Genomic DNA, 13,349 nt, shown 5'->3' with positions numbered 1-13,349 from the left:
TTATGGTGCCGAAGAGTGAAATATGTGTTCATATCTTAAAGACGTGATGTGATTGGCAAAAAACTAACACCAGATTCAGATTCAGTGTCCTCAAATTACCCAAAATCTGTTGAAAAACTCCATACAAGAAAAATCATGTTGACCAGTGTAATTGAAAACACTTTAGTCCTTAGCACTGAGGATCTTCTTGTACCTGATCAGGACCTTTGTCGAACATCTTGCGCGTGCGGGGGAACTGGTGGGAGTGGGGTGCCTGTCCACCCAGTGTGGGGGTGTAAGGGAGTCGTGTGTTTGGCTGCTCTCGAGTGGGGGGTTTGGGCACATCATTGGTCAGACTGGAGCTGCTGGTGCTGGGCATAGGAGGAGAACCGCTGCAGGAGGACACAAAGGTAGAGAGGAATTAAAGATTCTTTCCCCAATGTCACAGAGATTCAGCAGAAACGGGTCAAAAATAAGATGCTGTGTCAATGTTTTTTTTTTTTTTTTGGGACTGGAATAATTTACTGTCGCATGTAAAATCCACAGCAAAACTTGAATGAATCAACACGGTTATTTTCATATTTACGTAGATACTCATGACTTGGTGTTATACATTATGATTCAATGCTCTTATTCTTTTGTTCTAATTTTGTTGTCTCTCTGGATTGAAATTGATGAAAAGTAATTGCAACAGAGGAAAAAAAAAAAAATATATTTTTCAGCTCAATAATGCAAAGATTTTATCATCTCCTGCAGCCTGCAGATGATAAAGTGGAGGAACTGCAAGTTCATCAGTGACAACAATAATATACTGGATGTACTGGAGGTCCGAGAACAGACTGTTAAACCCAGCTGGTTTGGGAAAACTTCAGGATTCGACAGGAAGAGTTAGAGGACTTGGCTGAGGATAGGGAAATGTGGGGGGAGCTGCTTGGTCTGCTTCCACTGCAACCCGGACCCAGATAAGTGGCAGAAAATGAATAAATGATCATCTGTTCAGTGGCCAAAAGATGTTTACTCACCTTTTGTGCCTTGTACAATAAGTCAATAGCTCATGAGCTTCTGCTTGCTAATGTACTGTTTGCATTCTAATAAATAATACGCCAATTAAATTAATGCATGAAATGGTAGCACCATATTTAAAAAATAAAGGCAACTCGTACTCTAGTCCAATTTATATATGTTTTTTCAACTTTGAAATGCTTTTTTTTTTTTACATGTGATTTACAGTACCAGGCAAAAGTTCGGACCCTAACCCAGTGGATGTTCTGGAGCAACTCTTGCTTGGTAGCAGCAGCTATACTGTTATTGCTCAGTCTGATGTCATCAACAAGTAGGAGGGATCCAACAAAAACTACGCATGTCATCACTTTGTAGATTACTAAGTAAGTCCCTTCGGCTTCTCCTTTGTTTCGCTCTGGGTCGCCACAGCAGATCCGAGGTGCATGTTGCAAGTTTTACTATGACTGCTCTTCTTGACGCAACTCCACATTACATCGAGTACAGCAAGGGTGGCCTTGAACCAGGAACCTTCCATTCTGGATAGCAAGCGCACTTAACCACTTGGCAAATGGTAAATGGGCAGCATCTCTGTAGATTTTGTTTCATCTGGTGCAGATGCTCAAACTGCTTCACATGAGGAGAAAATCTGTCATTAAGGACCTTGTTCAGGACACCTTTGCGAGTTTCCTATCTGACGGGAAATTGATCTTCTGGTAATCCACCAGGACATATTGTGTGTTCAAGATTTACAGCTTGAAATAGGCACCAATTATTGTGACTTTTGCAGGTGGAATTTCTCAACTATTTGTGAGTAGAAAATTAAGTTTTGGATTTTTTTTTTTAAAGTACACCTAGAACCACAGCAAAACCTCCATGGGAGTGCTGTGGCTACCAGAGATGAACTGAAGGTTCCTCCTACACGGCCCTGCTCTAATACATCAAACTGTGTGTCTCCTGTACGACTGATGATGCTGTGAGACTTTGTTCTAACTGCTTCTCTGTATCTTTGGGCATCATCTCCTACCCAGCCTGGTGGATGTGTGTGCCCTTGCTGGTTGGACTGGCTGGGGCTGACCGGGTGAGAGATCCAGAGTCCAGAATCTTCTGAGGCCGAGCATTCATCGTTGCCTGAGGGAGAATGAGAGAAGGAACAAACGGTATACAAATCAAAAACATGGAGGACCTTACGAAATACAGACCTGAATAGACAATCAAATATAACATCTGTTGGTAATTGGACCAACAAAAAATCAGATCAAACATGGAAACAGAGGATAAAATATATGACATAGACACTAATATTGATGAAAGTATATTTGACTTAAAAACGATTGGTTGTGAGTATTATACAGTAGAACAGCTGAATAGTGAAAAAATTGCAGAAGATACCCTGTCACTCATACATATAAACAGTCGAAGCTTGTATTGTAAAATGTCACAAATAAAAGATTATTTAAATCAGTTTAAAAATAGATTTAGTATTGTTGCAATCACTGAATCTTGGCTTAAAGATGATCTCATGGATGAAGTTCAAATGGAGGGATATGAGCTGTATTTTGTAAACAGAAGATATAAAAAAGGCGGTGGTATTGCTCTGTATACAAAAACAGATCTGATGTGTACAATTGTTGAAAGAAATGACAATTATGAATGATGTCATAGAAATTGTAACAGTGGAACTTGTACATGAAACATCTAAGAATATTTTAATTAGTTGTGTATACAGAGCACCAGATTCTTGTGTTGTGAAATTTACAGATAAAATAATTGAATTATTCCATCAAATTAAAAACAAAACGCTTTTTATGTGTGGGGACTTTAATATTAACATAGAAAGCTCCAGCTGCCAAAGATTAAGTGATTTTGTGAATACAATGTATAGTTTGGGGTTATTCCCCTTGATAACAAAACCAACCAGAATTACATCGCAAAGTGCAACGGTAATTGATAATATATTTACAAACAGAACAGATGAAATTATTAAGAATGGGATCTTCATGACAGATATTAGCGACCATTTACCAATTTTTTCAATATTTAAATATAAAAATAGGTACAACAAAAAAACTGATATAAACTTTAAAAGAGATAAGTCAGTAAAAGCCTTAGAGGCATTAAAATATGACCTTAAAATCAAAACTGGGAAGAAGTTTATGTCAGTGATGTTAATGTAGCATATAACTCATTTATGAAAATATTGATGAAATCATACAATAAAAATTGTAAATTAATTGAAATTAGTAAGAAAAGAGTAAATAAACCATGGCTGACAAAGGGAATAAAAAATGCTTGTGCAAAGAAAAACTATTTATACAGGTGCTTTTTAAAATTGCAAACAAAGGAATCAGAACATAAATACAAAAAATATAAAAATAAACTATTAACAATAATTAGGAAACAAAAAAAAGATTATTACAGTGAAAAACTAAATAAGAGTAAAGATAATATGAGGGTAACATGGGGAATTATAAAAAGTGTGATTGATAGTGATGGAACGAAAGAAACTATTCCAAATTACTTTGTTAAGGAAAATAAAGAGATATATGATATAAAAGAAGTTGCAAATGGGTTTAATGATTATTTTTCAAATGTAGGGTCAAGTCTGGTGGGAAATAAACCAATAATAGAAGATAAATTATGTACATTGGTAAATACAGTCAATAGTATTTTCCTGGACAATGTGGAAAAAGATGAAATAAGAAATATTGTAAAAAACTGTGTAAGCAAAAGATCAACTGACCATGAAGATTTAGACATGATGACTGTAAAAAGTATAATACAAATTGTTATTGAACCATTTACTTATATTTGTAATCTGTCTCTGTCAACTGGGGTTTTTCCAGATGAAATGAAAATTGCTAAGGTAGTCCCATTATATAAAAATGGAGACAAACATAATTTTTCTAATTACAGGCCAGTATCATTGCTTCCACAGTTTTCTAAAATTATGGAAAAAGTTTTTGTAACAAGATTGGATAAATTTATTGAGAAACATCATATTTTAAATAATGCTCAGTATGGATTCAGAACAAAACATTCGACAGCTATGGCAATTATGGAACTAATAGAGAAAATATCAACAACAATAGATAATAAGGATTATTTTGTAAGTATTTTTATTGACCTGAAAAAGGCTTTTGATGTTATAGACCACTCAAGATTGCTCCACAAGTTACAACAATATGGAATAAGAGGTGTTGCACATCAGTGGGTAAAAAGCTACTTAGAAAATAGAAAACAGTTTGTTCAGATAAATAATACCAAATCAGAATTGTGTAACATTATTTATGGAGTACCACAAGGATCGGTACTTGGACCCAAACTGTTTATTTTGTATATCAATGATTTTGTGAATGTATCCAATGTGCTTGGCAGCATTTTATTTGCTGATGATACAACGCTGTTTTACTCTGGATCAGATATACAGGAAGTAGCACAAGTGATAAATACAGAGTTGGAAAAAGTTAAACATTGGTTTGATATAAACAGATTGTCACTAAATATTAATAAGACAAATTTCATATTGTTTAATGATAGAGCGAAAGAAAATAATGTGTCATTACAAATAGATGGAATGGATATACAAAGGGTAAAAGAAATGAAATTTTTAGGAGTCATGATTGATGAAGATCTTACATGGAAGTCACACATAAATTACATAAAAGGAAAAATAGCGAAAGCCATTGCTGTTTTGCATAAAGTAAAATATTCATTAAATAGTTATGGTTTATTAACATTGTACAATTCATTGATTGTCCCATATTTAACTTACTGTGTAGAAATCTGGGGATCAACATATACAACCTATATACAACCTTTATTTATTTTGCAGAAAAGAGCTTTAAAAGTGATTAGTAACAGTGGTTTTAGAGATCCATCTAATCCATTGTTTATTAAGTATAGGGTACTTAAATTTCATGATTTAGTTGATTTGAAAATATTACAAACGATGTACCAAGTTAATAAAAATACTTTACCAACAAACATTCAAAATATGTTTGAAAAAAGAGTAAGTAGTTATAAATTGAAAGGAATAGAAGTCTTTAAAAAACCAAGATTTAGAACCAAAGTAAAGGAACGGAGTATTGCAGTAAATGGTGTCAAATTATGGAACAATCTTAATAAAGAAATTAAAGAATTAAGGTCGCTTAAATTATTTAAAAAACATATTAAATTAGATGTATTAAGTAAGTATGAAACTATGAAGTAAGTCAGTGGGCTGCAAGAAAGTCAAAAAAAAAAAAGTAAACTGTTAATAATGTTTGGAGTGTCTTAAGTTTAAATGTAACCTGTCAGTGATGTAATCTATTAATTTCTGGTCATAATTATGAAATGGGTCAGTGGTATGTGACAAGTTAAAGAAATGCAATCTGTTAAATAATGTTGACTATGATGCTGTATATTGAAAGATTGTATTGTTAAAAGGGGCAGAAATCATAAGACTTGTTCTTCTTTCTGCTCCTTTTCATTCTGGTATTGTGGTGCTTTTGTTTTTTGCTTTTCTGTTTTTCTTTTAAATGAATGAAATAAATATTAAAAAGAAAGAAAGAAAAGAAAGGAGAAGAGCAAAAAAGAAATTCACCAATTTATCCACCAAAACCTGTTGAAAACTGAAAAACAGCAACAGTGGAGCAAGAAGATAAAACCAGATTAAGGCAGAAGATATTTTAGAGACACACTTGAGGACAGATCAAAATTAGAAATAATACCCGAAATCTGGACACTTTCCCGACTATTATTGTACAACACTTGCCAAAGTTTGCCCAAATTTCCCTGAACTTTATCTCATTAAGCCGAGCAGGTAATATAACCGCTTCAATGAGAGACGTCTAATGACTGCACACGAGGGAGGGGTAAACCTAATAAAGGCAATTCAAGCAAAGCACGGCTGATGAATAGCAGAGTTTGCTGTTTACTAAAGGCAGGTGAAGAGAGAGAGAGAGAAAAAAAGCTGTACAGCGTAAATCTTGTTAACGCCGGCAAACACTTTCTCCAACGTGGAGCCGCCTTTGATTTGATTTCTATGTTAATTACAAGATAGCAGCGAGCGTCTTGTTTCTGCACACAGGTAAAAGGCTGAGAGGATGGAGATGATTTGCTAAGAGTTTACCGCGTTATGCTAAGTACTTTTTGTGCATGATTACGCGCGTATCCTTTGCTTTTCAACAGCATAAATAGCACTACTACGGTTAGCTGTTTACGGAGCATTTGGAAATGAAACAAAATGCCAAACACACATTAAAAAGGTGATTGTGGAAAACAGTCCAGTTGTTAATATTTCTGATCAATTAGATGCAAAGACCAAAAACAGCAAAAGTAGCAAATCATTTCACACAGTCAGATTCATAAATATTTGAACAGTTACTTTTTTGTGTGTAATTTCGCATCTGTACACGAAATCAATGAATGTGACATGAAACAATATATTTATACTTATAAATTTTCAGCTTTAATTCAAGATGTTAGATAAAAATATTGGGTGTGGGTGCTTTGGTGGCTTCCCTCACTTATTTCCTTCTTGCATGCCATACTGTCTGTATTTCTTACATTATGTATTATAGTGACTTGGAAATGTTCATGCAAAAGCCTCTGCCATTTCTAAAAAAAAAAAAAGAACTGGCTGTAAAAGTGATGACATCAACAATAATCATATTTAGTTTGTCCAATTAGTTATGGCTTCTGCAAATGAAGAGACTGTGCATAAAAATGGGTGTAATTCCCAAATGTTTAATGCAATATTTTTGTGAAAACCTTCGAATTAAAGCTGAAGGTCGACACTACGAGCACATTCTGACTTTTGTTTCAAATCCACTGCTGTGGTGCACAGTGGTAAAATGACACAAAAAAAAGGGTGTGTGTGTCTCACTGTCCAAATACTTATGGAGCAGACTGTACGTTTAACAGGCTAGCAAGTGAATGCTGCAGCATGTACATGTGTGGACTGAAGCGGCAGCTGTGCACCAGAGGTGCCATGCAGAGAAGCTCCTGTAGATGTTTTAATGTCAGTAGTGAGCTCAGTTTCCAGTATTAATCATTTTACTGCTTGCACAAGAACAAAAAAGGGCTGCGGCAAAGTCGACCTGTGCAATAATAATAACACATCAACAATTATGTATAAAAGGAAAAGACACTACTGTTTTCAATGTGACATTTGATAGAGGTGTTTTTTAATGCAGGCATCATAATCAGCTCCAGCAGATACCGTCACCCCACACCGTGAAACAGCTTGGTCTCCGATGTTGACCCACTTCTTCAAATATTAATTGGTTGGAAAGTGAGTCAATGAGCAAACACATTAGCAGGTGTACACAGGCCGTGGTATTAACCACAGCTCTGGCGGGAGTGAACGCTGATGAATGTGGAGTCTCTGTTTCCACCTGAACGGTCCTATTTAATTATTGAAGGAACGTCTAAAGTGTTGAGTGGTGGGGCAAATGTCAAACATGCACTTGATTCATGCTGATTACTGGACTGTGCTGAAGGTGAGCGCAGGAGAGAGGGTTCAAGAGGCAGAGATGGTGGATGGAAAGAGGAAAAAAATTTGACAGACTACCAAATTACTAAAGGCCCCAAAGAGGCTTTTTTTTTATTAACTGGCATCTGATGAATTAAATGTGGATTAGATCAATGCGTTCCATCTTGTTCCACTTCGTAGGTTCTGCGCCGATGGATCTAACAGCCAGGGCTGTATCAATGATTTCTGCTCACTCAGCAGCAGCAATACGGTGCACATTTTAAAAGCATATTTATGCTCTGCTTCACTTCAAATACACACCAACTCTGTTTCTGACAGATGGCACGTGTGATAAGTTTCTTACAGAGCAATTAGGTAGCACGTCCCACAGCAACACATGAGTTTTTATTGTCATCCTGTCAACAAGCACTCAGGCACTGTACAGGCCCGTCCCCAGGTGGGGGAGGGGGTTGGACCCCCCACCCCAAAGGGCATTTTTGCATGTAATAATGAACAGAACGTCCCTTCTAATTACACAACACACGACACAATCACAAGTAAAATTTCAGTAAGAAGTAAAGCTTTGGTTTGAGACCATGTACCATAAATATCTTGAATTTTCACAAGTTTCATTGGAATTTTTTTTTTTTTTTTTTTTTTTTTACATAAAATAAGGTGTTTTTAAGTTGTAACAGGTGTATTATATTAGGTTTAATTAAACATGTTGGCTAAACGTGAGACAAATACATGGATTTGAGCTTTTGCACTAATTTGAATGTGTACCGAAATAAGATGACAGTTGGAAAAGGACACTGAGCCAAACTAAGTTCATTGCTACTGAACAATGACATATTAGATCAACAGCATTTCAAGAAAAACAAAAAATACTGTGGCCATGGCTTAACTCAGCATGACGTGCCAAGGCTCGCTTATTCCAAGCGGGAACAATTAAAAAAGCATTTAATGTGTTTCATCATCAGAGGCAAGTAAATTTTAATTAGCTGCCGACCTTGTTGGCTTTGTTACAAATCAATAAGATTTGACATTTAAAATCCTAATTAAAACGGCTCGAGCTGGAGTGAGGCTAATGCTAACGCTTGTGAACTTTGGATGAATGTTGTGAATAAGACGTCTCTGATGAATGTGAGCTCCATATAACTCATTAGCTGCAGAAAATAAGGCATTTAGACTGCCGCGCCTTCTTTGGCGTCATACCACATTTTGTTATTTTACCAACACACAAACACGCACACAGACTATTATGCATGACTCAATTCCAACCTCAAGATGATCTGGACTTGGTGGATGATAATTTGAGCGTTGTGGAATCCATGGATGCCATGAGTGTGTGTGTGTTGTGGTTGTCCTGGATCTACACTAAGATCAAGGCTTTCATAGACTTCCTAGACTCAGTTATCTTAAGTGTATCTGTTTGTGGTGTTATTGTCAAACATGCAGAGAAATTCTCTTATATCTGCAGTGACGTTTGTTTTTCTGAGACCTCGGGCTTTCAGAGACATCTGGGAAGAGTGTATGAGGCTGATACCTTTACAGAAGAACAAATTCTGGTATAATGAGTGAGGTCATGGGTAATTTCCCTTATTTGAGGTGATTTATTATGTAATACAGTAGTGTTCAGAATAATAGTAGTGCTATGTGACTAAAAAGATTAATCCAGGTTTTGAGTATATTTCTTATTGTTACATGAGAAACAAGGTACCAGTAGATTCAGTAGATTCTCACAAATCCAACAAGACCAAGCATTCATGATATGCACATTCTTAAGGCTATGAAATTGGGCTATTAGTAAAAAAAAGTAGAAAAGGGATGTTCACAATAATGGTAGTGTGGCATTCAGTCAGTGAGTTTGTCAATTTTGTGGAACAAACAGGTGTGAATCAGGTGTTCCCTATTTAAGGATGAAGCCAGCACCTGTTGAACATGCTTTTCTCTTTGAAAGCCTGAGAAAAATGGGACGTTCAAGATATTGTTAAGAAGAACGCGTAGTTTGATTAAAAAGTTGATTGGAGAGGGGAAAACCTATACTCAGGTGCAAAAAATTATAGGCTGTTCATCTACAATGATCTCCAATGCTTTAAAATGGACAAAAACAAAACAAAAAAAAAAAACAGACGCGTGGAAGAAAACAGAAAACAACCATCAAAATGGATAGAAGAATAACCAGAATGGCAAAGGCTCACCCACTGATCAGCTCCAGGATGATCAAAGACAGTCTGGAGTTACCTGTAAGTGCTGTAACAGTTAGAAGACGCCTGTGTGAAGCTAATTTATTTGCAAGAATCCCCCGCAAAGTCCCTCTGTTAAAAAAAAGACGTGCAGAAGAGGTTACAATTTGCCAAAGAACACATCAATTGGCCTAAAGAGAAATGGAGGAATATTTTGTGGACTGATGAGAGTAAAATTGTGCTTTTTGGGTCCAAGGGCCGCAGAAGAGTTTGTGAGATGATCCCCAAACTCTGAATTCAAGCCACAGTTCACAGTGAAGACAGTGAAGCATGGTGGTCCAAGCATCATGATATGGGCATGTTTCTCCTACTATGGTGTTGGGCTTATATATCGCATACCAGGTATCATGGATCAGTTTGGATATGTCAAAATACTTGAAGAGGTCATGTTGCCTTATGCTGAAGAGGACATGCCCTTGAAATGGGTGTTTCAACAAGACAATGACCCCAAGCACACTAGTAAACAAGCAAAATCTTGGTTCCAAACCAACAAAATTAATGCCTCGCAGATGTGACGAAATCATGAAAAACTGTGGTTATACAACTAAATACTAGTTTAGTGATTCACAGGATTGCTAAAAAAGCAGTTTGAACATAATAGTTCTGAGTTTGTAGCTTCAGCAGCAGATGCTACTATTATTGTGAACACCCCTATTCTACTTTTTTTTTTTTACTAATAGCCCAATTTCATAGCATTAAGAGTGTGCATATCATGAATGCTTGGTCTTGTTGGATTTGTGAGAATCTACTGGTACCTTGTTTCCCATGTAACAATAAGAAATATACTCAAAACCTGGATTAATCTTTTAATCACATAGCACTACTATTATTCTGAACACTACTGTATGGCACTGTATAAACAAACTGAACTAAACAAAGATCCAGGTCTTACTGTATGGTTCTGAAATCTTTATCATATTTTATAAATCTCAGTTTGTTCATTTATTTGTTGGATAATCTTGCAACAAATACTGTTAAACAGCAACTATGGTTTTGTGTCTTATTCAAGAATACATGTTTCCATCCACCCTCTTGGACACAGCAACCACTGTATGAAATACTGGAGCCACTCCTGGTGCTCCAGTGAGGTTCACAAGTATTTGGACAGGGACATCACCTTTAATTTTGTATCTGGATGGAACTAAAATTAAGAAATCAAGATGTGCTTGCAGTGTAAACTGTTCAATTCAAGGGGTTTAACAAAAATATTGCATTAACCAGTTAGGAACTATAGCCACTTTTACACATACTCCCTCCATTTTCAGGCACCAGAACTAACTGGACAAACCAAATGTAATATATGTAGTATTTTGTTAATAATTGATATGAATGAAATCAGTAAATTGGAAATGTTCATGTGTTCAACCTCTGACTTCTCTGGCTCTACTGGCTGGAAAATTAATGACTTGTATGAACAATAACCAACACATTTATTTTGTCCAATCACTTATGGCCTCTAAAATTTGAGGGACTGTGTATAAAAATGTCTGCAACTCGTAATCAGATCATGTGATGTTTTTGTTAAATCCCTTGAACAGTCTATGCTACAAGCACATCGTGATGGTTTCACTTCAACTCCTCGTGGTGGTGGACAAAGGCAAAATTACAAAAATTACATCATTGTCCAAGTACTTATGGACCTATTAGTCGACTTCAGATCTGCAGGTGCACAGAAACCAAAAGAAGCTTTAGGATGTAGATTTATTGCACTGTGTTCTTTATTGCACTACAGCAGAACATCTCACTGTGGACATGTTGCTCTTCTAAAGGCAACTAAGTGCACAATTTGTGCTGTTGGTCAGAAACACGAGAGTTTAGCCCGGGCTTTGGATGTGTGCTGGATTACAGTGATTATTATGGATCCTTAAGTTACGGCAGCCTCTGTCCGCGGCTCTGCTCAGCCTGGGGAGTAATTTCCACTTAATTGCATTTGCACAAAAGTAATGGACTTTTTTTTTTTTCCAAAGAAAAAAGAAAACGCCAGTGGGAAGACGAGGCTTGTGTGGATGAAACTGATCTTTTTCTCTGCACAACCATGTGGTGGAAAAGAATGAGTGTACAGCTACACAGGGACAACGCCAACGTCAACTACACCAACACATTAATTGATCGACTTCTTCAGAATGACTTTCGTCAAGCAGATGATTTCTGGGCTTGAAGAAAAAAATACCTCAGGCCAGGAAACATGATAAAAAAGTCATAACGTATGTTCATGCGAGCAGAAATCCGTCCAGACTTAGGCCATCTGCATTTCAATATTGCCCCGTGGAGCCAAATCCCTTGGGTGCGGATTTGTGGTTTCCAACGGCACCAAATTAGGACCGCTGTTGAGCCGTCCAGCGGGAAGAGTCTTAACAAGAAGACAACTATTATGTATGGTGACCACCTGAAGGTTATTCTCTACACCGCTCTGTAAATAACCCATGTCTTAAACCAGTGCAGCACGCATAATTAGAGCGTTCAGTTTATACATTTATTAGGATCAGAATAACTGCTGCACCTTTAATGTGACAAAATAATTGGATTGCGTTAATCTGCGTCATTCCCTCTGGAATCCTTTGATTAAATCAAGCAGTGCATTCTGACCTATTTAAACGGGCAACAATCTAACACAGCAAAGGCAGACTGATTTAAAAAACACTACTGGCTTATAGATTGTTTTAAATTACCATATTTTCTGGACACAAATTTGTATCGGCGTATAAGTCACATCTCAACTCTCTCTCAAAAAGAGACAAACAAAAAGCATCATGAAGAGAAAAAAACAAATATAAAAGCCAAACCAGAGCATAAGTTGCATTTATTTTTTTGAAACATGTATTTCACAAGAATTAAAAAAAAAAAAAAACATTTTAAAGCTATTTGGTCACACACTATCTGTAAGAACATCAGCTAAATATCTTTGAAGTTGTTTTCCTGATTTGCACTGTGTGGTGGATCCGGCGATGTGCTGCACCAGCGCATGCTCCCAGACTTGACTTGACTTTAAAGTGGACATCCTTACGTTTGGGAATGCCTGTTCTAGATTCTAAATAAGCCACAATAACATTACCTTATATGCAATGCTGTTGAGCACCTTCATGGCCAGGTCAGATACTTCGGGAAAAGGGTCTGCAGCGAGATGCAGCAGCACTCTCCAGATCTGAGTGTAAACACTGTTGAAGGACACACCTGAAAAAAGAAAAAATTAAAAGATTTTCATTCTCCTGTAAATGAAATTCACATTCAAACAAAAAGTCACTATAATGCCAGGGTTGTTTTTAAATGGCGTACAGCCCACACTTCTGTATTTATGTATAAAATATTGTGGTTTTCAGTGCCATAGTTAATTGTTGTGCCCTTAGGTGCTATAATGGAGCAGATAACATCAATTTTACAGCAAAATCGTGCATTTGGTGGTACAAGCACCAAATCTGAGATGATTATTACCAAGGTAGAACTTACCAAATCTGGTTGATTTGCCACTTGATAACCAACATGCTGGTCATTTTCCAAGATGGGTGCTAAAGTGGCCTCCCGACAATTACTTTTTTGCATAGAAATGCCCCAATTACAATGGGTATGTTGTAAAGCATCAGTGAAATCCAAGATAGCTTCTAATTTCAAGATGGCCACCATTTGATGTGTGTCATTTAGGTGTCAAATTGTAGGTTTTCAGGCATGCTGGA

The 13,349-nt window shown here is 36.6% G+C and overlaps 1 protein-coding gene across 9 annotated transcripts in view; it reads right to left on the bottom strand.

The window, feature by feature from the left end:
• The window catches only part of rptor (regulatory associated protein of MTOR, complex 1), a 323,941-nt gene that overhangs the window by 40,628 nt on the left and 269,964 nt on the right, over window positions 1-13,349 (bottom strand). For all 9 annotated transcript variants that reach the window (XM_034188053.1, XM_034188054.1, XM_034188058.1 and 6 more), the window contains 3 exons: window positions 12,734-12,852; window positions 2,006-2,109; window positions 194-371 (listed from right to left, as the gene is read on the bottom strand). In XM_034188053.1, coding sequence (XP_034043944.1) covers window positions 194-371; window positions 2,006-2,109; window positions 12,734-12,852 — 401 coding nt within the window. The remainder of the gene's footprint in view (window positions 1-193; window positions 372-2,005; window positions 2,110-12,733; window positions 12,853-13,349) is intronic.

The sequence above is a fragment of the Thalassophryne amazonica genome, chromosome 15 (assembly GCF_902500255.1).
Source record: "Thalassophryne amazonica chromosome 15, fThaAma1.1, whole genome shotgun sequence".
NCBI classification, from domain to species: domain Eukaryota; kingdom Metazoa; phylum Chordata; class Actinopteri; order Batrachoidiformes; family Batrachoididae; genus Thalassophryne; species Thalassophryne amazonica.
This window is presented reverse-complemented; position numbering and strand designations above follow the sequence as displayed.